The following is a 22,098-nucleotide window of genomic DNA, read 5'->3' on the forward strand; positions in this document are numbered from 1 at the left end:
TGGCAATGAGCTCTGCAGTTGCTCCAACTACTGCAATAGCCCAGCAGCCACTCCAGCTCCTACAGTGAACCATGCGGCTGTTAAAGCCCCTACAGTGGATCCTGGACTTGCAAACAGATACACATACATATTAGTATCTATTCATATCTATTTGCAACAGCATATATTGTATATATGTGAAAATCTATTATATATATTATATATGTATGCATATGCATGTGCCATAATAATTATCCTTCTCTTTTTCTCTGTCTTAGTAAATAGTTGTAACATAACGCGCAAATTCTAAACCAATGCACTGCCTCAAGTCCCTTCCTGATCTCCTCAGGGCTCATGAAACTAACATTGTCAGTCAGTGAAGAGCAACAGAAGATCTCGAGGTCTTCTCAGGGAGCAGCTCCTGAGGTACATTCCTTACACCAGCTTTGGAAAACGCCTCCAGTTCTCTGGTCCTGCTCTGAGGGGGCCCACTTGTTATGGCAGTGCCTGCAAGGAGACCAGCTCTGACACAGCCGTTCATATTGCCGGCTACTGACTGCAGCACAGCAGTGCTGCTGTAGAGACAACAGGACTGTAGTCAGACACACGAAATCTTCAGACTTGCACAAATGAGAGAATGTGAGAGCACTGTGGCAGTGTAAAGAGAGCAGGAATGAAAAGAGCACGTTGTGCTGCTGTTTATGGCACCCTTCCCCGTAGCCAGACAAGGTAGGAAGAGAGAAGAGCTAAGGAAAATCTATTCTGAGTACACTTAAAAATCCCTTAACCAGTTCAGGGAATCTGGTTCCATGTTTACATATGCTCTTGGAGTGAGAAATGGAAATTAGGTAGGAAAGAAGTGAAATACAATTGTATTTATAAGTTCGAGCATTTTTTTTATATTTTTATTTATTATTTATTTATTTATTTATTTATTTATTGTGGGTTGCTATATCACACACAGTCAAACAATCAAAGATGCATAAAACATAAAGAACCATCACTGGGAATCCTGAGACGAAGATGTGCACTTTCTGGAAGCTGGAAGAATGTGTATTGCAACACCTTCCTGATAGTGTGCTTGATCTCCCTGTTCCTCATGCTGTAAATAATAGGGTTCAGTGTTGGAGGAACCACTGAGTACAGAAGTGCCACTGTCAGATCCAGGAGTGGGGAGGAAATGGAGGGGGGCTTCAGGTTGGCAAAAAATGCAGTGCTGAGAAACAGGGAGACCACAGCCAGGTGAGGGAGGCACGTGGAGAAGGCTTTGTGCCTTCCCTGCTCAGAGGGCATCGTGAGCACGGCAAGGAAGATCTGCACATAGGAAACAACAATGAAAACAAAGCACCCAAAGGCTAAACTGACACTAAAAATGAGAAACACAACTTCCCTGAGATTTGATTCTGAGCAGGAGAGCTTGAGGATTTGGGGGATTTCACAGAAAAACTGGTTGACAACATTGCCTTGGCAGAGAGGCAGTGAAAACGTACTGGCAGTGTGCAAAATGGAATTGAGAACCCCAGCGCCCCAGGCAGCTGCTGCCATGGTGGCACAAGCTCTGCTGTCCATCAAGGTCCCGTAGTGCAGGGGCTTGCAGATGGCAACGTAGCGGTCATAGGACATGATGGTGAGAAGGTAACACTCTGCTGAGGCAAAGAAGACAAAGAAAAAGAGCTGTGCAGCACATCCTGCGTAGGAGATGGCCCTGGTGTCCCAGAGGGCGTTGGCCATGGCTTTGGGGAGAGTGGTGGAGATGAAGCCCAGGTCGAGGAGGGCCAGGTTGAGCAGGAAGAAGTACATGGGGGTGTGCAGGCGGCGGTCGCAGGCTACGGCTGTGCTGATGAGGCCGTTGCCCAGGAGGGCAGCCAGGTAGATGCCCAGCAAGAGCCAGAAGTGCAGGAGCTGCAGCTGCCGCGTGTCTGCCAACGGCAGCAGGAGGAACTCGCTGATGGAGCTGCTGTTGGGCATCTGCTGTTCCTGGGCTTGGAGTCCTGTTCAGAGTGCAGAAGATAATGACAAGTTCAGACCATTCGCAGAGATACTCCTCCTGCTGCAATAGGACATGATTTCATTCTCCTACAACAGTGTACATTTAGCACCATTAGTTGCATTTCATTTCATGTCGTTCAGCATTCCTTAAGCAGAAGCAGCATTTGGAGCTCTAAACTTCCTCTTATTTTATTATATTATCCCATCTCCCTGGATATTTTCATCTGTTTCATGTCTCATATCCTTACCCCAACTGCTCTTACAACTCCAAACCCAGTCACTGTGCCTTTCAACTTCAGTTAGAAAAAGCTGCCTGTTGCCAGGTTAAGTGAATTATTCATGTCTGCTGAAAATGATGATCATTTCAATTGGTTCCATGCTTTGAGAAAGAGGAGACTGACAGCACATCATGTGTGACTGTTCAAAAAACAAGCAATTGATTGATTAAAAATTCTCAGAGCTGTGACAGCCCCTTTTAGACTTCTTCCACCAATTTTTCTCCCTTCCCTCAGACTAGGAAATAGAAAATCCCTGCCTTGGCTCTCCTCTTGCAACGCACCCTTACAAACATTCAGTTGTGCAGTGGAGCTGTGATTTCCCTGCCCCAGGCAGCAGCTGTGGCAGCAGAAGCCCTGCCGTGGGACTCCTTCCCCCCACACATCTCCCTGTGCACAGAGGGTCCCTGCTCTGCAGGGCAGCCCTGGGCACCGGCCTGCAGCCCCGTCTGCACAGACTGCAGCCGTGCTGGGATACGCAGCCCTCAGGGCTGTGCTTTCATACTGCAGAATGGAAACCGTCAGCTAAAACAGAAGTCTTTTTCCCCTGAAAAGAAACATGCAGTGCCTGAAGCCAGTTCTGCTTCAGAACTATCCGCATTTAGTCCCGCATTTAGTTAACCCTCTTTGAATAGCATCTACATGGTCTGCAGTGAGACTTACCGTGTCGTGATCTGTGAGCAATGCTCCTGCACTGAGCTCACATCCCGCTCAGACCATTCACATCCTGCAAGCTCTCTCCCCTTTCTCTCCTCTCCTTCTGTCACCTGCAGGCTGTGCTGTGCACAAGAGCTGCTCCTGGGCACAGCTGTCTCTCTGCAGCACTTCCCATTTGTATGAGCTTCCTGAGTCCCAGGAGCCCAGCCCAGCACAACAGAATACCATGACATTTTCAGCCTTCCCACTCCTCTCCCCTGAGATATCCCTGGGTCCTGATGGCCAACAGCTCCTGAAAGTCAACAGCATCATGACTGTGTCTAACTCATTTCTTGTACAAATATTCCCTGTGACAGACAAACCTCAATAGATGCAGCTTGGTCATGGCATGCAGTTGATCACTGTGTTTTACTGTTCATTCAATTGCAACAATTTTCCTGCTTTTGTTGGCCAAAAACAAAAGGAATTCTTTCATGGACCATGTGCCTCTGGTTCTCTGTGGAAAGCTAATTGGAGCTGGTGCATATGAATTTTAACACTGAGCGGGTGAATGCAGAGGAGAAGATTGATGTGAAAAAAAGTGATGCAAGTCCCATGGGGCCAATGTGAGTAGAAATAGGGTGGGGAGGTTGAGGAGGACATTTTCCCACACAGTAACAGAATAGAACTCATTGGGAACATTCCGGATTGATACCAGTTGCACAGTGCTGCTTTAATGACTTGTTTAAACTCAAATATAAATAAATAAACAATAAACGACTGCTGGCTTCGGCCACTTTAAGCTCTCTCCATATTGCTCTCTATTTTGCTGTACAGGTTCTGAATACCTTAAGATGATGACAGGAAGGCACAAGGCTCAGGAGGCTCTTCAGGTGATAATGGGCCCCAGGCGATACTTGATGCCGAGTCCTTCAACCTGCAGTGCAGAGAGAAGACTGCACAAAGTGCTCAACAAGACAAAGGCAGAAGTAGCAGTGAACTTTCTTGGAGTATTAATGGGCCCACTGAGGAGGACACTAACAAGCAAGCTTCCCCAGGGACTTGTTAGAGCAGATAATTGGAAGCCATGAGTACAGGCAGGCAAAGGCACTGGCATGGTGGCTCTGATGCTGAGAAACCTCTCCTTTGTCTTATGAAGCAGACAGGCCAAGCCCTGATCCCCAGGCCCTTGGCAGGGAGAACCTCATGCTGACTAAGGATCCTTCCTGGGGCAGTGGATGGAGGTCTGTATGATGCTAAATAAAAGACATGAGAACAGAAGATCCCAGGCTCTGCATGGGCTGCAGGGACACTGTGAGATTCATGTCCCATGTGTGCCCTGTTTCTCATCACAGGATGTGGGATGTGAGAAGGGCCCAGTCTGAACAAGCAGTCAATCCTAATGAAACTCTAAACTTCACATCTCTCAGTTCTGGTGACATCCTATGCACACTCTCCCATAATTTGATGTCTTTTATGCTCTTCAGTGCCCAGAAGTGCACTCAGTGCTCCAGGTGAGGCTGCAGCAGTGCATTGTAGAAAGGGACAATCCTTTCCCTCACTGACCTGGTAATACCTTGCTTGATGCACTCCAATGGACTGCTGAGCTTCCTGGGTGCCTGGGCACACTGCTGACTCATGTTCAATTTGATGTTGACCAGGACCCCCAATCCTTTTCAGTCAGTCCACTCTCTAGTGTCCCATATCCAGTCAGTGTGTATGTCCAGGATTGCCCCTACCCAGGTGCACAATCTGGCACTTGTTCTAGTTATACTTTATGCACTTGGTGCTTAGGACCAACTGGTAACCACTTCTCTGACTTGTCCACATCTCTCTGCAAGTCCTCTCCACCCTCACTGGAGGCAACAGCACCTCCTCATCTGGTCTCATCAGCAAACTTGCTCATAATATCTTCTAGTCCTGCATGCAAGTCATCCACAAAAACATGAAAGAGAAGTGTCCCTTAAATTGAGCCCTGGGGAACCCTGATAGTGACCATCTACCAGCCTGATGGAACCCAGTGACTATAGTCCTTTGGGCCTGACCTATTGACTAACTGTTCACCCACCATGTTATATTTCTGCCTAGCGGAATGAAGGACATTCTGCTCAGAAGGGTGTTGTGAGAAATAGTATCAAAAGCACTACTGAAATCCTCAAGGATAACACCAACTGGCTTCCCTTGATCAACCAATTTGCTAACCTTGTCATAACAAGTCCGATAGTTAAACAGGACCTTCCCCTCAGGAAGTTGTGTTGGCTGTGACCAATGACAGAATTGTCCTTCAGCTGTTTTTCCATAACATCCACCATCATTGTCTCCATAATTTTACCAGGGACTGGATTGATTTGTAATTGCCCCTTCACCTTTCTTGCTCTTCCTTACAATGAGACAACATTTGCCAGCTACCTGTCAACTGGCATGACCCTAGATTTATTTTGATGCAATTGAAATGAGAGCCCTGAGCATACTAAGGTGTCATCAGTGAAAGAACGTAGACGTGCCATAGCTTTGCAATGCCTTGAACTCCAGAGTATGCCACAGACGGAGCAGAGAGGAAGATCTGCCTCTTCTGTTGTGACCTCATCCATTTGGTGAGTAGAATAACACTGCATGCTACATGGGGAGTCTGTCTCTGCTTTGCTCACAGAGGAACGGTGCGGGGGGCTGCTCTCATGTCAGTGCAGATAAACTCACTTCCTCTTTATCCCTTTTCCCTCTGTAAACTATTCCACTATTTGTACCCTCATTTACACTTCCACATACTCTCAAGTACACTTCCATGTGCCATCAACTATTACACTTTCTTATACCATCAAAACAGCTTGTGAAACAATACTGTTTTTTAGATCCCATATACACCCTTAATACCATATAACTTTCCCTCAACAATCCCCTAATCCACCTGAACCTTAACTTTCCCTTAACCACCTCCCTCACACACTTCCTCGCAATTAGTACATAGTATTACATAAATGGGTTGACATTCATTGACACTCATTTTTCGGGTTGAATGTACACCTCTCCTCAGGACCCTCTTCCTAATCTATAGAGTACAAACTCCTGTCTTCTTACATACAAGCAGAACATACATATGAGTGGACAGACAACACAGAGTCTTTCACTTCATTTGTCTCTGCCCATTTCCTTTGCAGGAGGAAGGAAACACGGATTGGGACTCGGCACTCGCCCCACAGCTCACCTCCCTAGGGGCAGCATGGATGGCTATACCCTGAGTAGGATGTCTCCTCAAGACTTATGGGCTCCCCTTACCATACACATATACTTGGTCTGCCTATGGATGGTCCTTGTCTGTCCCTGCAGTGATCAGGAGAGGAAGGGAGTCCATCAGAGAAATCTCAGGGTGCGCCAAAAGTGTCCCCCCTCTCAGCTGGCCCTGCCGCCGAATAGAGCTGGTCCCATCTGGGCCACCAAATTGACCTGAGGAATCAAACTCTATAACCCAGTGTTAAGTTATAAAGCGGGATTGCATTTATTGGATGCTGGGTGCAAAGGGGGATCACTCCATCTGTCTTGCAAACTAGCAAGCAGAAGCATTACATATTTCAAAGCCAAGCTCATACATATTCAGCAAATTTCCTGGGACACATCTACATATTCACATGCAGCAGCTCCAAGACTTTGCTACACATCCTGCGGTTGCTCCATGCTCTGGGAAAGATCCCGCTGTCACTCCACCCCTCATAATGAGCTCTTCAGTCACTCCTGCTGCAGGTCCTGTAGCTGTTCCAAGTATTGCGATAAGATAATAAAAGAAATTCCTCCCAAGGGAGGTGCACTGTGCCAGGAGGTACAGCCCTGTGGTCACTCCAACCCCTCCAATGAGCCCAGTGGCTGCTCCAAATTCATTGACAGATCCTGTGGTGATTCCAGCTCTAGCAATGAGCTCTGCAGTTACTCCAGCTCCTGCAACAGCCTGACAGCCACTTCAGCTCCTACAGTGAACCCTGTGGCTGTTAAAACCCCTGCAACAACTCCTGGACTTGTGAACAGATATGCATATGTGTCAGTATCTATGCAAATATTTTGCAGCTGCATATGTTATATATATGTGAAAATATACCGTATGTTAGCATGTGTTTATATATATAGATACAGATCTATGTCATAATCATAATCCCTTCCCTTTTCTCTGTCACAGTAAATAGATTTAACTCAACAAATTCTAAACACAGCACTGCCCTCAGTCTCTTACAGATCTCCTAGGGACTCTTGAAACTATTCCTGCCACTCAGTGAAGAGCACCAGAAGATCTCGAGGTCTACTCAGGGAGCAGCTCCTGAGGTATATTCCTTACACCAACTTTGGAAGAGGCCTCCAGTTCTCTGGTCCTGCTCTGAAGTGGCTCTCTTGTTATGGCAGTGCCAGCAAGGAGACCAGCTCTGACACAGCCGTTCATATTGCTGGCTACTGACCGCAGCACAGCAGTGCTGCTGTAGAGACAACAGGACTGTTGTCAGACACACGAAATCTTCAGGCTTGCACAAATGAGAGAATGTGAGAGCACTGCGGCAGTGTAAAGAGAACAGGAATGAAAAGAGCACGTTGTGCTGCTGTCTGTGGCTACCTTCTCCATAGACAGACAAGGTAGGAAGAGAGAAGAGCTAAGGAAAATCTATTTTGAGTGCATTTAAAAATCCCTTAACCAGTTCAGGGAATCTGGTTCCATGTTTACATCTGCTCTTGGACTGAGAAATGGAAATGAGGTAGGAAAGAAGTGAAATAAATTTTTATTTATAAGTTCGTTCACTTTTTTTTTTTTTTTTTTTTTTTTTTTTTTTTTTCAGGCTGCTATATCACACAATATCAAACAATCAAAGATGCATAAAACATAAAGAACCATCACTGGGAATCCTGAGACGAAGATGTGCACTTTATGGAAGCTGAAATAGTGCGTATTGCAACACCTTCCTGAGTGCGTGCTTGATCTCCCTGTTCCTCATGCTGTAGATAATAGGGTTCAGTGCTGGAGGAACCACTGAGTACAGAAGTGCCACCATCAGGTCCATGGATGGGGAGGAGATGGATGGGGGCTTCAGGTAGGCAAAAAAGGCAGTGCTGAGAAACAGGGAGACCACGGCCAGGTGAGGGAGGCACGTGGAGAAGGCTTTGTGCCGTCCCTGCACAGAGGGCATCCTCAGCACGGCCATGAAGATCTGCCCATAGGACACAACAATGAAAAAAAAGCACCCAAAACCTAAACTGGCACCAAAAAAGAGAAGCACAACTTCCCTGAGGTAGGAGCCTGAGCAGGAGAGCTTGAGGATCTGGGGGACTTCACAGAAAAACTGGTTGACAACATTGCCTTGGCAGAGAGGCAGTGAAAACGTACTGGCAGTGTGCAGCAGGGAATTGAGAAGCCCAGCGCCCCAGGCAGCTGCTGCCATGGTGGCACAAGCTCTGCTGTCCATCAAGGTCCCATAGTGCAGGGGCTTGCAGATGGCAACGTAGCGGTCATAGGACATGATGGTGAGAAATGAAAACTCTGCTGAGACAAAGTAGAAATAGAAAAAGATCTGTGCAGCACATCCTGCGTAGGAGATGGCCCTGGTGTCCCAGAGGGCGTTGGCCATGGCTTTGGGGAGAGTGGTGGAGATGCAGCCCAGGTCGAGGAGGGCCAGGTTGAGCAGGAAGAAGTACATGGGGGTGTGCAGGCGCTGGTCACAGGCTACGGCTGTGCTGATGAGGCCGTTGCCCAGGAGGGCAGCCAGGTAGATGCCCAGCAAGAGCCAGAAGTGCAGGAGCTGCAGCTGCCGCGTGTCTGCCAACGGCAGCAGGAGGAACTCGCTGATGGAGCTGCTGTTGGGCATCTGCTGTTCCTGGGCTTGGAGTTCTGTTCAGAGTAAAGAAAATAGTGACAAATGCAGACCATTCGCTGAGACACTCCTACAGCTATACTATAAAAGTTCTCCTTTCTGCTCACTGCTGTTCTATAAAAAATTGCCTTTCCCTTTGGAAAATGTTCATTTAACTCCAGAACTTGAATTAATTTTCATGCGAAACCATGACAATGACATTCACAGTCACTTAATGAGTAGAAGATTAGGGACCTCTTACTTTCTTCTCATTTCCAAATATTAGCTCAGACTTCTGGATATTTTCCTGTTTACTTCAACTGCTCTTCGAGACTCCAGCACCAGTCTCTGTGAACTTCAGCTTCTCGTAGGGAAATCAGACTATTTGCAGTACGTGAGAAATATTAATGTCTGCAGAAAAACACAAGAACTGAAACTGATTGTATCCTTTTAGGAAGGAGAGGCTGAATCTACTTTCTTTGTCACTGTTCACAAAACAAACGATGGATTGAAGAAATACTGGGGAGTCTCAGAGTTGTGTTTAAATTTGACAGCCCCTTTTAGATTTCTCCCTGGTATCCTCTTTCCTTCTCTGAGAACAGGAAAAAGAAAATCCCTGCCTTGGCTCTCCTCTTGCAAAGAACACTCAGAAACATTCAGTTGTGCAGTTCAGCTGTGATCCCCCTGCCCCAGGCAGCAGCTGTGGCAGCACAAGCCCCTCTACCGGGGGGCTCCTTCCCCCCACACGTCTCCCCGCAGCACCCTGGACAGCTCCCCGGGCAGGCTGAGTGCTGAGCCTGGCAGGTGGCAGAGTCCCATAGCCGGCACACAGCCCCTGGGGCACAGCAGGGACCCTGCTCTGCAGGACAGCCCAGGGCACCCGCCTCCAGCCCCACATGCACAGCCTGCAGCCGTGCTGGGACACGCAGCCCTCAGGGCTGTGCTTTCGTACTGCAGAATGGAAACCCTCAGCTAAAGCAGAAGTCTTTTTCCACAATAAAGAAACATGCAGTGCCTACAGCCAGATCTGCTATGGGATGTCCCGCATTTAGTTAACCCTCTATGGAAAGCAGCTCAGAGTCTGCAGTGAGACTTACCATGTCGTGATCTGTGAGCAATGCTCCTGCACCGAGCTCACAGCCTGCGCACTGCATACACATCCTGCAAGCTCTCTCCCCTTTCTCTCCTCTCCTTCTGACACCTGCAGGCTGTGCTGTGCACGTGATCTGCTCCTGGGCACAGCTGTCTCTGCAGCACCATCCTCTTTTATGAGCTCCCTGTGTCCCAGGAGCCCAGCCCAGCTCAGCACACCAGAGTATTTGAGTTTCTCTTCCTCAGTGCTTCCTCTGGAGATTTCCCTGGGACTCCAGAGCTGAATGTTCCTGATAGACAGCAGGGTCATCTCTGAAAAAGGCTCTTGGATGTCGGATAAACTTGACTGACTGATTCCAGAAGCATGGTTTGGAGTTGAGGAAACAACCTCTCTAACCTGGAGTTAGGTTTTAAAGCAGGAATGCATGTATTCGGCGCTGGGTGCAAAGGGGATCAGTTCTTCCTTGCACACCAGCAAGCAGAAGTGTTACTTATTTTACTGTCACGCTGATCCATATTCAGCAGATCTCCTGGAACTCATCTACATATTCATTATTTTCCAGGAACTCATTTACATTCTGTCCCTCCCTCTGGCACATGCGCTGTTTGTAGCTGGGTTCTTCCTGCAGTGGTCGTGGGGATGAAATCAGGCATCTTCCTTGCAAACACTCAATGTCTTCCTCATTCGGTCCCTTTTACCCCATCATGTTTGATAGAAGTAGTCTGGTTCTGTCTGGCTTCTTCCATTTAGAGTACAGGGTGCTATTCCTTTAATGTAACTGCTCATCCTACGTGTTTATGGGCCCATATACCTGTCTTCTACCTTTGAGACTAACTCTTTTACTGTATCAGGTTGTCCTAACAGATTGTGTTTGCCTAGCAGGAGTGTAAATGCCTCACCTGGAAAGCTCTGCTCCTGGCCCATAATAAAAAAGACACACAGACAAGGACAGGGACTCTCTGACTCCCCCTTTGCAGGGCTGTCATTCAGATGAGGCAATCAGTGCAGGTGTCTCATGTCCAGATGTAAAACCCTGGGGTTGAAAGGAGATTCACTTCCCCACAGACCCATGGGAGATGGTACTCCTCTTGACTCGAAGCAGATGTGCACAAGGAGTTGACAGTATGCATGAGCCCCTGGTCTGAATCCTTGGCCTTTCTTAAGATGGAATGACTTGCTCAAAAACAGTCATTCAATGAGCACAAGGTGCCTGTGGTGCTCATAGATGTGCACAGCAGTGCCTGCAAGCTGTAGTAGACAACATCTGGGAAAGCCACCTCCTTCCTGAGCATCAGCTAGGGGCCAGACGGGGCATGGGAGTATTCTTGGCCATCCTAAATGACATCAGATGTTCGAGTAATGGGCACCTGAAAGTGCAGCGTTATTCAGCTGACCAAATGGATGAGCTCAGCAGAAGCAGAGACTGATCTTTCTCTATTCTCCATCTATGGCAAATTCCAGAGCTTAAGGCATTCCACCACTGTGACACACCTACATTTTCTCACAGTTGACATGTTTGTTTATTCAGGGCTCTCATTGGAATGGCAGTTCCCTGGGGTCTCCAGCACACCCCCAGCCAGCTGGCAAATGCAGCTGAGGACCTTCAGGAAAGCCATGTCCTGGTAGTGACAATGCTTGCTGGACAAATTTGCGCCACCTTTCAAAGAGTTTACTCCCCTCCTGGGTGTAGGTTCCCTTCAGGTACTGAAAACTGCAATGAGGTCACCCCACAGCCTTCTCTTCTCCAGGCTGAGCAAGCCTAACTCCTTCAGCCTGTCCTCATAGGGGAAGTGCTCCAGCCCCCTGATCATCTTCATGACCCTCCTCTGGACCCTTTCCAACAGCCCCATGCCTTTCTTGTACTGAGGGACCCACACCTGGACACAGTACTCCAGATGGGGCCTCACAAGAGCATAGTAGAGAGGGACAATTACCTCCCTATCCCTGCTGACCACCCTTCTCCTGATGGAGCCCAGGATCCCATTTGCCTTCCGAGCCGCCAGAGCGCACTGCTGGCTCATGTTGAGTCTCTCATCCATCAGGACCCCCAGGTCCTGCTCTGCCGAGTTGCTCTCAAGGATCACTGCTCCCAGCCTGTACAGGTGCCTGGGGTTCTTCCGGCCCAAGTGCAAAACCTTGCACTTTGTTGTGTTGAACCTCATTAGGTTCACCCGAGCCCAGCTTTCCAGTCTGTTGAGGTCTCTCTGGATGGCATCCCTTCCTTCCATCCTAACAACTGTGCCACTCAGCTTGGTGTCATCAGCAAACTTGCTGAGGGTGCACTCAATTCCCTCATCGATGTCATTAACAAAGATGTTAAAGAGCACCGGTCCCAAGACAGACCCTTGGGGGACACCACTCGCTACCAGACTCCACCTGGACATAGAGCCATTGACCACCACCCTCTGTCTGCAGCCTTCAGGTCCAGGTAAATGAGATCGGTCGCCTTCCCTTCATGCACCATAGCTGTCACTCCATCACAGAAGGCCACAGGATTTAGTTAAGCATGACCTTCCCCTGGTGAAGCTGTGCTGGCTGTCTGGGATCACATTCTCATTCTTTATGTGATTGAGCATGTTGTCCAGGAGGATCTGTTCCATGATCTTCCCAGGCACGGAGGTGAGACTCACCGGCCTGTAGTTACCCGGGTCCTCCGTGCTCCCCTTCTTGTATATGGGAGTGACGTGACCCTTCCTCCAGTCATCCGGGACCTCACCTGACAGCCACGACTTCTCAAATATGATGGAGAGCGGCTCAGCAACCACCTCAGCCAGCTCCTTCAGGACCCTGGGATGCACGCCATCTGGCCCCATAGACTTGTACACATTCAGTCTAAGGAGGCACTCTCGGACTTGCTCTGCCCTTACAGTGGGGAGGGATTTACCTCCTTGGTCCCCACATAGAGGTATGGGGATGCAGGGCTTAGGGACATGAAAAAGACTAGAATCCTGGCCACCAGTGAAGACCGAGGTGAAGAACTCATTCAGCACCTCAGCTTTCTCTTCATCTGTTGAAGCCAGTTCTCCTTTTAAATTTACCAAAGTTGGTACGCCTGTTTTGTCCCGTCTTTTCTGGCCAATGTACCTGTAGAAGGCTTTCTTATTGTTTTTCACATCCCTTGCCAAGTTCAGTTCTGCCTGCGCCTTGGCTTCCCTGATCCAACGTCTGCAAGTCCAGGCGGCATCCCTGTATTCTTCTGAGGTGACACAGCCTTGTTTTCAGAGCTTGTACACCCCTTTCTTCGCCCTCAGTTCTCTCAGCAGGTCCTTGCTGAGCCATGCCGGTTTCCTACCTTTCTTATTCAGTGGAGCCCACATTCTTATTCAGTGGAATGGAGACCTCTTGTGCTTCCAGGAGGGCATCCTTGAAGAGCAGCCAGCTCTCCTCAACAACCTTGTCTTTGAGGGCAGCACGCCAGGGGATCTTGGCTAGGAGTCCATTGAGTAGTTTGAAGTCTGCTCTTCTAAAGTCCACTGTCCTGATCCTGCTCATTTCCAGGCCCACATCGCTTGAGATCACAAGTTGTCAAGTCCTTCAATGTAATTCCATCAATCTCTTCCTATCTCTGTCTAACTCATTTCTTGTACAGTTATTCCCTGTGAATGTCAAACCTCAATAGAAGCAGCTTGGACATGACATGCAGTAGATCACTGTGTTTTACCGTTCATTCAATTGAATCACCTTTCCTACTGGTTGTTGGCAAAAAAGAAAAAAAAAAAAAAAAAAAATTCTTTCCTTGCCCGTTTGCAGCTGATTCTCTGTGAAAAGCCAGTTGGAGTTGCTGCAAAGGAGACTTAACACTGAGCGGGTGGCTGCAGAGGAGAAGAGTGATGTGAGGAAAAGTGATGCAAGTCCCATGGGGCCAATGTGAGTAGAAATGGGGTGGGGTGGTTGAGAAGAACATTTGTCGACACAGAATAGAACGCACTGGGGACATCCTGGATTGATACCAGTTGCACAGTGCTGCTTTAAATCTTGTTTATATCCAGCTCTAAATAAATAGACAGTAAATGTCTGCTGAATTCTTCCTCTTTAAGATCTATCCAGGTACCCCTCCATTTTGCTGCACAAGTTCTGAAAACTTGAAGAAGATAACAGGAAGGCACAAGGCACAGGAGACTCTTCAGATTATAATGAGCCCCAGGGTGCATTTGACGCTGAGTCCATCAACCTCCAGTGCAGAGAGAAGTTTACACAGAGTGCTCAGCAAGACTAAGTCAGAAGTAACAGTGAACTTTCTTGGAGTATTAATGGGCCCACTGAGGAACATTAACGAGCAAGCTTCCCAAGGGACTAGTTAGAGAAGATAATTGGAAGATATGACTACAGGCAATGAAAGGCACTGGTATGGTGGCCTAGATGCTTAGAAACCCCTCCTTTGTCTTATGAAGCAGACAGGCCGAGCCCTGATTCCCAGACCCTTGGTAGAGAGAACCTCATGCTGACTAAGGATCCTTCCTGGGGCAGTGGGTTGGATGTCAGTATGATGTTAAATGAAAGACATGGGGACAGAAGATCCCAGGCTCTGCATGGGCTGCAGGGACACCGTGAGGTTCATGTCCCATCTGTGCCCCGTGTCTCATCGCAGGCTGTGGGATGTGAGAAGGGCCCAGTCTAAAAAAGCAGTCAATCCCAATGAAACTCTGAACTTCAGCTCTCTCAGTTCCAGTGCCTTCCTTTGCACACCCTCCAATAGTTTGATGTCTATTATGCTCTTCAGTGCCCAGAAGTGCACCCAGTGCTCCAGGTGAGGCTGCAGCAGTGCAGAGCAGACAGGGACAATCCTTTCCCTCACTGACCGGGTAATACCTTGCTTGATGCACTCCAATGGACCGCTGAGCTTCCTGGGTGCCTGGGCACACTGCTGACTCATGTTCAATTTGATGTTGACCAGGACTCACTGGATGCAACAGCACCTCCAATCAGCAAATTTGCTCAGAACAACTATAAGTCCTGCATGCAGGTCATCTGCAAAAACATAAAAGAGAAGTGGCCCGAAAATGGAGCCCTAAGGAACCCTGATAGTGACCATCTACCTGCCTGATGGATCCCATTCACTGTAATCCTATGGGCCTGACCTGTTGGCCAACTGCTCACCCACTACGTTCTGTTTCTGTCTAGCTGCATGCAGGACATTCTGTCTAGAAGGATGCGGTGAGAAATAGTATCAAAAGCTCTACTGAATTCCTCAAGGATTTCATCCATTTTCAACTGGCTTACCTTGGTCAGCTAAATGGATAACCGTGTCATAAAAGGACCTGAAGTTAAACAGGACCGTCCCTTCAGGAACTTGTGTTGGCTGCGACCAATGACAGAATTGTCCTTCAGCTGTTTTTCCATAACTCCCACCATCATTGTCTCCATCATTTTACCAGGCACTGGAGTGAGACTGACAGGTCCATAATTGCCCATGTCATCTTTCTTGCTCTTCCTTACAAGGAGACAACATTTGCCAGCTTCCTGTCAATGGGCATGACCCCAGAGTTATTTAGTTGCAATTGAAATGAGAGTCCAGAGCAAATTAAGGTGTCATCAGTGAAAGAACGTACATGTGCCATAGCTTTGCAATGCCTTGAACTCTAGAGTATGCCACGGATGGAGCAGAGAGGAAGGCCTGCCTCTTCTGTTGTGACCTCCTCCATTTGGTAAGCAGAATAACACTACATGATACATGGGCACTGTGACTCTGCTCTGATCTGCTCGCAGGGGAAAGGTGAGGAGAGTTGCTCTCATGTCAGTGCAGATAAAATCACTTCCTCTTTATCCCTTTTTTCCTCTGTAAACTATTCCACTATTTGTACCCTCATTTACACTTCCACACACCCTCAAGTACACTTCCATATGCCATCAACAATTACACTTTCTTATACCATCAAAACAGTTTGTCAAACAATACTGCTTTTTAGATCCATATACACCCTTACTACCATATAACTTTTCCATTAAGGGTCTGTATTATTCAGTTATAAACACCAGAAACAGCACAGATTGGCCCACATCTCTCACACAGTTTCTTGCAAGCAGAACATAGTATTACATAAATTGGTTGACACTCATTAAAAAAGAAAAATAATAAAGATTTATTTATTTATTTATTTATTTATTTATTTATTTATTTATAAAGTATGTTATGAATAGAAGGAAGACTAGGGAGACTGTGGGTCCCCTACTAAGTGAGGGGGGTATTCTGGTAATGAGGGATGCTGAGACGCTGGAGATACTGAAGGCATTCTTTGCTTCTGTCTTCAGTGAAAAAGCTCTCCCTTAGGAATCCCAGACCCAGTAAGAGGGTCTGGGGAATGGAAGGCTTGCCTTTAGTCAGGGAAGAGGTGGTCCGTGAGCGCCTAGGCCACACCAATGTTCATAAAGCCATGGGATCTGATGGGAAGAATCCATGAGTGCTGAGGGAGCTGGCAGAGGTGATTGCTGAACCGCTCTCTATCATTTTTGAGAGGTCTTGAAGAGTGGGGGAGGTGCCTGAAGACTGGAGGATAGCCAGTGTCACTCTGGTCTTCAAAAAAGTCAAGAAGGAAGATCTGGGTTATTACAGGATAGGCCGCATCACCTCAGTCCCTGGAAAGGTGATGGAACAGCTTGTGCTGGATGCCATCTCCAGATAGCCGGAAGAAAAGGAGGATATCAGGAGTAGTCAGCATGTGTCCACCAAGAGGAGGTCATGCTCGAACAACCTGGTCGCCTTCTATGACTTTTTCACTTGCTTGGTCGACGGGGCGAGAGCGGTGGATGTAGCCTACCTTAATTTCAGCAAGGCATTTGATACTGTCTCATATGATATTCTTATAACAAAGCTGAGGAATGTGGGATAGATGAGTGGACAGTGAGGTGGGTTGAGAACTGGTTGACTGGCAGAGCACAGAGGATCGTTGCTGGCGGTGCAGAGTCGGGTTGGTGACCTGTAAGTAGTGGTGTTCCCCAGGGGTCAGGGCTGGGTCCAGTCTTGTTCAACATCTTTATCAGTGACCTTGACAAGGGGGTAGTGGCCACCAACATCTAGTTTGCTGATGACACAAAGTTGGGAGGATTGGCTGACATGCCTGTAGGCTGTGCTGCCATTCAGCGAGACCTGAACAGGCTGGAGAGCTGGGCGGTAAGAAACCAGATGAGGTTTAACAAAAGCAAGTGTAGAGTCTTGCACCTAGGAAGAAATAATTGCATGCACCAGGACTGGTTGGGGGATGAGCTGCTGGAGATGAGCTCTGCTGAGAGGGACCTGGACATCCTGGAGGACAAAAGGTTGGCCATGAGCCAGCAGTGTGCCCTCATGGCCAAAGAGGCCAATGGCATTCTGGGGTGCATGAAAAAGAGAATGTCTAGCAGGTCGAGGGAGGTGATCCTACCCCTTTACTCTGCCCTGGTAAGGCATCATTTGGAGAACAGTGTCCAGTTCTGGGCTCCCCAGTACAAAAAAAGACAGGGACCTCTTGGAAACACCCCAGCAGAGGGCCACAAAGGTAGTGAAGGGACTGGAGCATCTCCCCTATGAAGAAAGGGAAGGCCCTACAGAGGGATCTGGACAGGCTGGAGAGCTGGGCTGAAGTCAATGGGATGAGGTTCAACAAGACCAAAGGCTACGTCCTGCACTTTGGGACCTGGAACGGACTGCCCATGGGATTGGTGTAGTCACTGACCATGGAGGTGTTCAAGGAATGACTGGATGTTGTATTGAGGGACATGGATTAGTGGGAGCTATTAGTGATAGGTGAACAGTTGGACTGGATAATCTTTTAGGTCTTTTCCAACCTTGGTGATTCTATGATACTATGATACCCTGTCCTGGTATGTGTGCCCTTTGAGTTTCAGCAAACATTCTGTGGTAGGACTCACCTCATGTCAGGAGTTGACTGGTGGTTAATAGAGCAGATTTCAAAGAGCAGTTATGATACTGTTGTCTTCCAGCAGCTGATGGCCATGAGGACCCAGGGACATCTCCGGGGAGATGAGTGGGAAGTATAAACATGATATCCTTTGCTGCTGAGCTGGGCTGGGCGGGGCTGGGCTCCTGGGACACAGGGAGCTCTTACAAGTGGGCAGTGCTGCAGAGAGACAGCTGTGCTCAGGAGCAGCTCTTGTGCACACCACAGCCTGCAGGTGACAGAAAGAGAGGAGAGAAAGGCAAGAGAGCTTGCAGGATGTGAACGATGTGAGAGGACTGTGACCTCACTGCAGGAGCATTGCTCACGGTAAGTCTTACTGCAGACCTTTTTCATGAGGATTAACTAAACTGGGACATTTTGTAGCAGATCTGGCTGCAGGCACTGCGTGCTTCTTTACTGTGGAAAAAGCCTTCTGCTCCAGCTGAGGGCTTCCGTGCTGCAGCAACAGAGCACAGCCCTGAGGGCTGCGTGTCCCAGCACGGCTGCAGGCTGTGCATGTGGGGCTGCAGGCAGGTGCCCAGGGCTGTTGTGCAGAGCTGGGTCCCTGCTGTGCCCCAGGGGCTGTGTGCCGGCTATGGGACTCTGCCGCCTGCCAGGCTCAGCACTCAGCCTGCCCGGGGAGCTGTCCAGGGTGCTGCGGGGAGACGTGTGGGGGGAAGGAGCCCCCCGGTAGAGGGGCTTGTGCTGCCACAGCTGCTGCCTGGGGCAGGGGGATCACAGCTCCACTGCACAACTGAATGTTTGTAAGGGTACTTTGCAAGAGGAGAGTAAAGGCAGGGATTTTCCATTTCCTTTTCTGAGGGGAGGCAGGAAGGATGGGCAGCAGAAATCTAAAAAGCTGTCAATTTTGAGCACAGCTCTGAGACTCCCAAATATTTCTTCAATCCATCGTTTTGTTTTTGTTTTTGTTTTTGTTTTGTTTTGTTTTTGTTTTGTTTTTGTTTGTTTGTTTGTTTTTTGTTGTTTTTGTTTTGTTTTGTTTTGTTTTTTGAGCAGTCACACAGAATGTGCTTTCAGCCTCTCCTTCCTAAAAGGATAAAGTCACTTTAACTTATCATTGCTTTCTGCAGACATTAATAGATGATTTGTCCTGCAAACTGTCTGATTTGTCTAAGACAATTTGAAGTGCACAGAAGCTGGAGCTGGGGCCTCGAAGAGCAGCTGGAGTAAAGAGGAAAATATCCAGGAGGCTGGAATGTGATTAGGAAATGAGTAGAAAGGAAGAGCACACTAACCTTCTATATGGTGTATCTCATGAAAAATAAATTCAAATTCTGGACTTAAATGAACATTTTCCAAAGGCAAATAAGAACTTATATAGTATAGCAAGAGGAGTGTGTCTGAGAATGGTCTAGACTGGTCATTATCTTCTGTGCTCTGAGCAGGACTCCAAGCCCAGGAACAGCAGATGCCCAACAGCAGCTCCATCAGCGAGTTCGTCCTGCTGCCATTGGCAGACACGCGGCAGCTGCAGCTCCTGCACTTCTGGCTCTTGCTGGGCATCTACCTGGCTGCCCTCCTGGGCAACGGCCTCATCAGCACAGCCGTAGCCTGCGACCAGCGCCTGCACACCCCCATGTACTTCTTCCTCCTCAACCTGGCCCTCCTCGACCTGGGCTGCATCTCCACCACTCTCCCCAAAGCCATGGCCAACGCCCTCTGGGACACCAGGGCCATCTCCTACGCAGGATGTGCTGCACAGATCTTTTTCTTTCTCTTATTCGCCTCAGCAGAGTTTTCCCTTCTCACCATCATGTCCTATGACCGCTACGTTGCCATCTGCAAGCCCCTGCACTATGGGACCTTGATGGACAGCAGAGCTTGTGCCACCATGGCAGCAGCTGCCTGGGGCGCTGGGGTTCTCAATTCCCTTCTGCACACTGCCAGTACGTTTTCACTGCCTCTCTGCCAAGGCAATGTTGTCAACCAGTTTTTCTGTGAAATCCCCCAGATCCTCAAGCTCTCCTGCTCAGGCTCCTACTTTAGGGAAGTTGTGCTTATCATTTTTAGTGTCAGTTTAGGCTTTGGGTTCTTTGTTTTCATAGTTGTGTCCTATGTGCAGATCTTCACGGCCGTGCTGAGGATGCCCTCTGATCAGGGACGGCACAAAGCCTTCTCCACGTGCCTCCCTCACCTGGCTGTGGCCTCCCTCTTTCTCAGCACTGCCTCTTTTGCCTACATGAAGCCCTCCTCTGTCTCCTCTCCATCCATGGACCTGATGGTGGCAGTTCTGTACTCCATGGTACCTCCTACAATGAACCCTCTCATCTACAGCATGAGGAACCAGGAAGTCAAGGATGCAGTGAGGAAAGTGAGGACCAAATTTGTTTCAAGAACACTGAACTGCCCATCTTTTTGAATTCATGTCATGTAATGCAGCTTTTTACTGATTCAATTGCTTTGTTTTGTTTTGATCAATTTTTATAAATTTAATGTATTAAAACTTATTCTTTTATTATTATTATCATTGTTATTATTATTATTGTTTTAGTACTGTAATGTTTTTCACTAAAACATCATTACTCAAATCAATTCCTAGTCAGCTTGTACCTTTGTAGTGTAGCCCAGACACACTGTCTGTTCTCCTTGTGAGACATTTCTGGAGCTGTCGGGGTCGGATGTTCTCAGAAACCCACAGCCCAGCAGGAAGCACACAACTGATCATCAAACTGTGCTTTGCCTTCAGCCTGCAACAGCTGACAGGCCATCCCAGGGCTCCTGGCTGGGGTCTGTGCTTTCAGCCTCACATCTGTCGGTTCCTCTGAGAGGCCAGCAGCAGCAGCTGGTTTGCACGCTGGTTGTCAGGTCCCCTCTTCCTCATTCCTTGTGAGACCCTACACAGGAAAAGTTTGTGGATATGGGTTATCATATCAGAAGTTTCCAAGCTTCATAGAATCATAGAATGACCCAGGTTGGAAAAGACCTCAAAGATCATCGAGTCTAACCACAGCCTAATCATAGTATCCCAACTCTAACAACTGTCTGCTAAATCATATCCCTGAGTACCACATCCAAACGGCTCTTAAACACATCCAGAGACGCTGACTCAACCACCTCCCAAGGGAGATTATTCCCGTGTTTATCTACCCTTTCTGTATAGAAGTGTTTCTTAATGCCCAACCAAACTTACCTTGGTGCAACTTGTGGCAATTTCCCTTCATCCTGTAACTTGTCACTAGTGAGAAGAGACATGCCCCGCTCTCACTGTAAGCACCTTTCAGATACTGGAAGAGAGCGATAAGGTCTCCCCTCAGCCTCCTCTTCCCCAGACTAAACAGCCCCAGCTTCCTCAGCCTCACCACATAGGGCTGATTTTCTAAGCCCTTCACAAGCCTTTTTGCCCTTCTCTGGACCTGCTTCATTATCTCTATGTCTTTTTTGTACTGAGGTGCCCAAAACTGGACACAGTACTCGAGGTGAGGCCTCACCAATGCCGAGTACAGGGGCAGGATGACTTCCTTAGTCCTGCTCACCACACCATTCCTGACCCAAGCCAGGATGCCATTGGCCCTCTTGGCCACCTGGGCACACTGCTGGCTCATATTCAGCCCACTGTCCATCAGCACACCAAGGTCCCTTTCCAGCAGGCAGCTTTCCAACCACACCTCCCCAAGCCTGTAGGGTTGACTGGGGTTGTTGTGACCAAAATGCAGGACCCGACACTTGGCCCTGTTGAAACTCATGCCGTTAACCTTGGCCCATCGATTGAGTCTATGTTCCCTCTGTAGTGCCCTTCTCCCCTCAGGCAGATCAACACTCCCTCCCTAGTTGGTGTCATCTGCGAACTTACTGAGGGTGCACACAATCCCCCCATCAAGATCACAGAATCACAGAATTGTAGGGGTTGGAAGGGACCTCTAGAGATCATCGAGTCCAACCCCCCTGCCAAAGCAGGCTCCCTACACCACGTCACACAGGTAGGCGTCCAGGCGGGTCTTGAATATCTCCAGAGAAGGAGACTCCACCGCCTCCCTGGGCAGCCTGTTCCAGTGCTCCGTCACCCTCACCGTAAAGAAGTTCTTGCTCACATTCATGTGGAACTTCCTATGCTGAAGTTTCAGCCCATTTCCCCTAGTCCGGTCCCCACGCACTACTGAAAACAGACCAGCCTCGCCACTATGGCTCTCACACTTCAGGTATTTACAAACCTGGATCAAGTCCCCTCTCAGCCTTCTTTTCTCAAGGCTAAACAGACCCAGTTCCCTAAGTCTCTCCTCATAGGGGAGATGCTCCAGGCCCTTCACCATCTTTGTGGCCCTCCGCTGGACTCTTTCCAAGAGATCCCTGTCTTTTTTTGTACTGGAGAGCCCAGGACTGGACACAGTATTCCAGATGAGGCATCACCAGAGCAGAGAAGAGGGGGAGGATCACCTCCCTTGACCTGCTGGACATGCTCGTTTTCATGCATCCCAGGA

General features: G+C 48.4%; 2 protein-coding genes across 2 annotated transcripts; one reads left to right on the plus strand and one right to left on the minus strand.

Annotated features, from left to right (window-relative positions):
- Positions 1 to 7,774: 7,774 nt before the first annotated feature.
- On the minus strand, positions 7,775 to 17,638 carry LOC140265384 (olfactory receptor 14J1-like). Its single transcript, XM_072361302.1, has 2 exons — positions 17,634 to 17,638; positions 7,775 to 8,579 (listed from the first exon to the last, which is right to left on the minus strand). Exons 1-2 carry the CDS (start codon positions 17,636 to 17,638, stop codon positions 7,775 to 7,777), a joined length of 810 nt encoding a protein of 269 aa, XP_072217403.1.
- A 1,453-nt stretch (positions 17,639 to 19,091) lies between these two features.
- LOC140265385 (olfactory receptor 14J1-like) lies at positions 19,092 to 20,042 on the plus strand. The gene has a single exon (XM_072361303.1). The coding sequence runs from the start codon at positions 19,092 to 19,094 to the stop codon at positions 20,040 to 20,042; it is 951 nt and encodes a 316-aa protein (XP_072217404.1).
- Positions 20,043 to 22,098: the final 2,056 nt, after the last annotated feature.

Source organism: Excalfactoria chinensis, unplaced genomic scaffold (genome assembly GCF_039878825.1).
Source record: "Excalfactoria chinensis isolate bCotChi1 unplaced genomic scaffold, bCotChi1.hap2 Scaffold_85, whole genome shotgun sequence".
NCBI lineage: Eukaryota > Metazoa > Chordata > Aves > Galliformes > Phasianidae > Excalfactoria > Excalfactoria chinensis.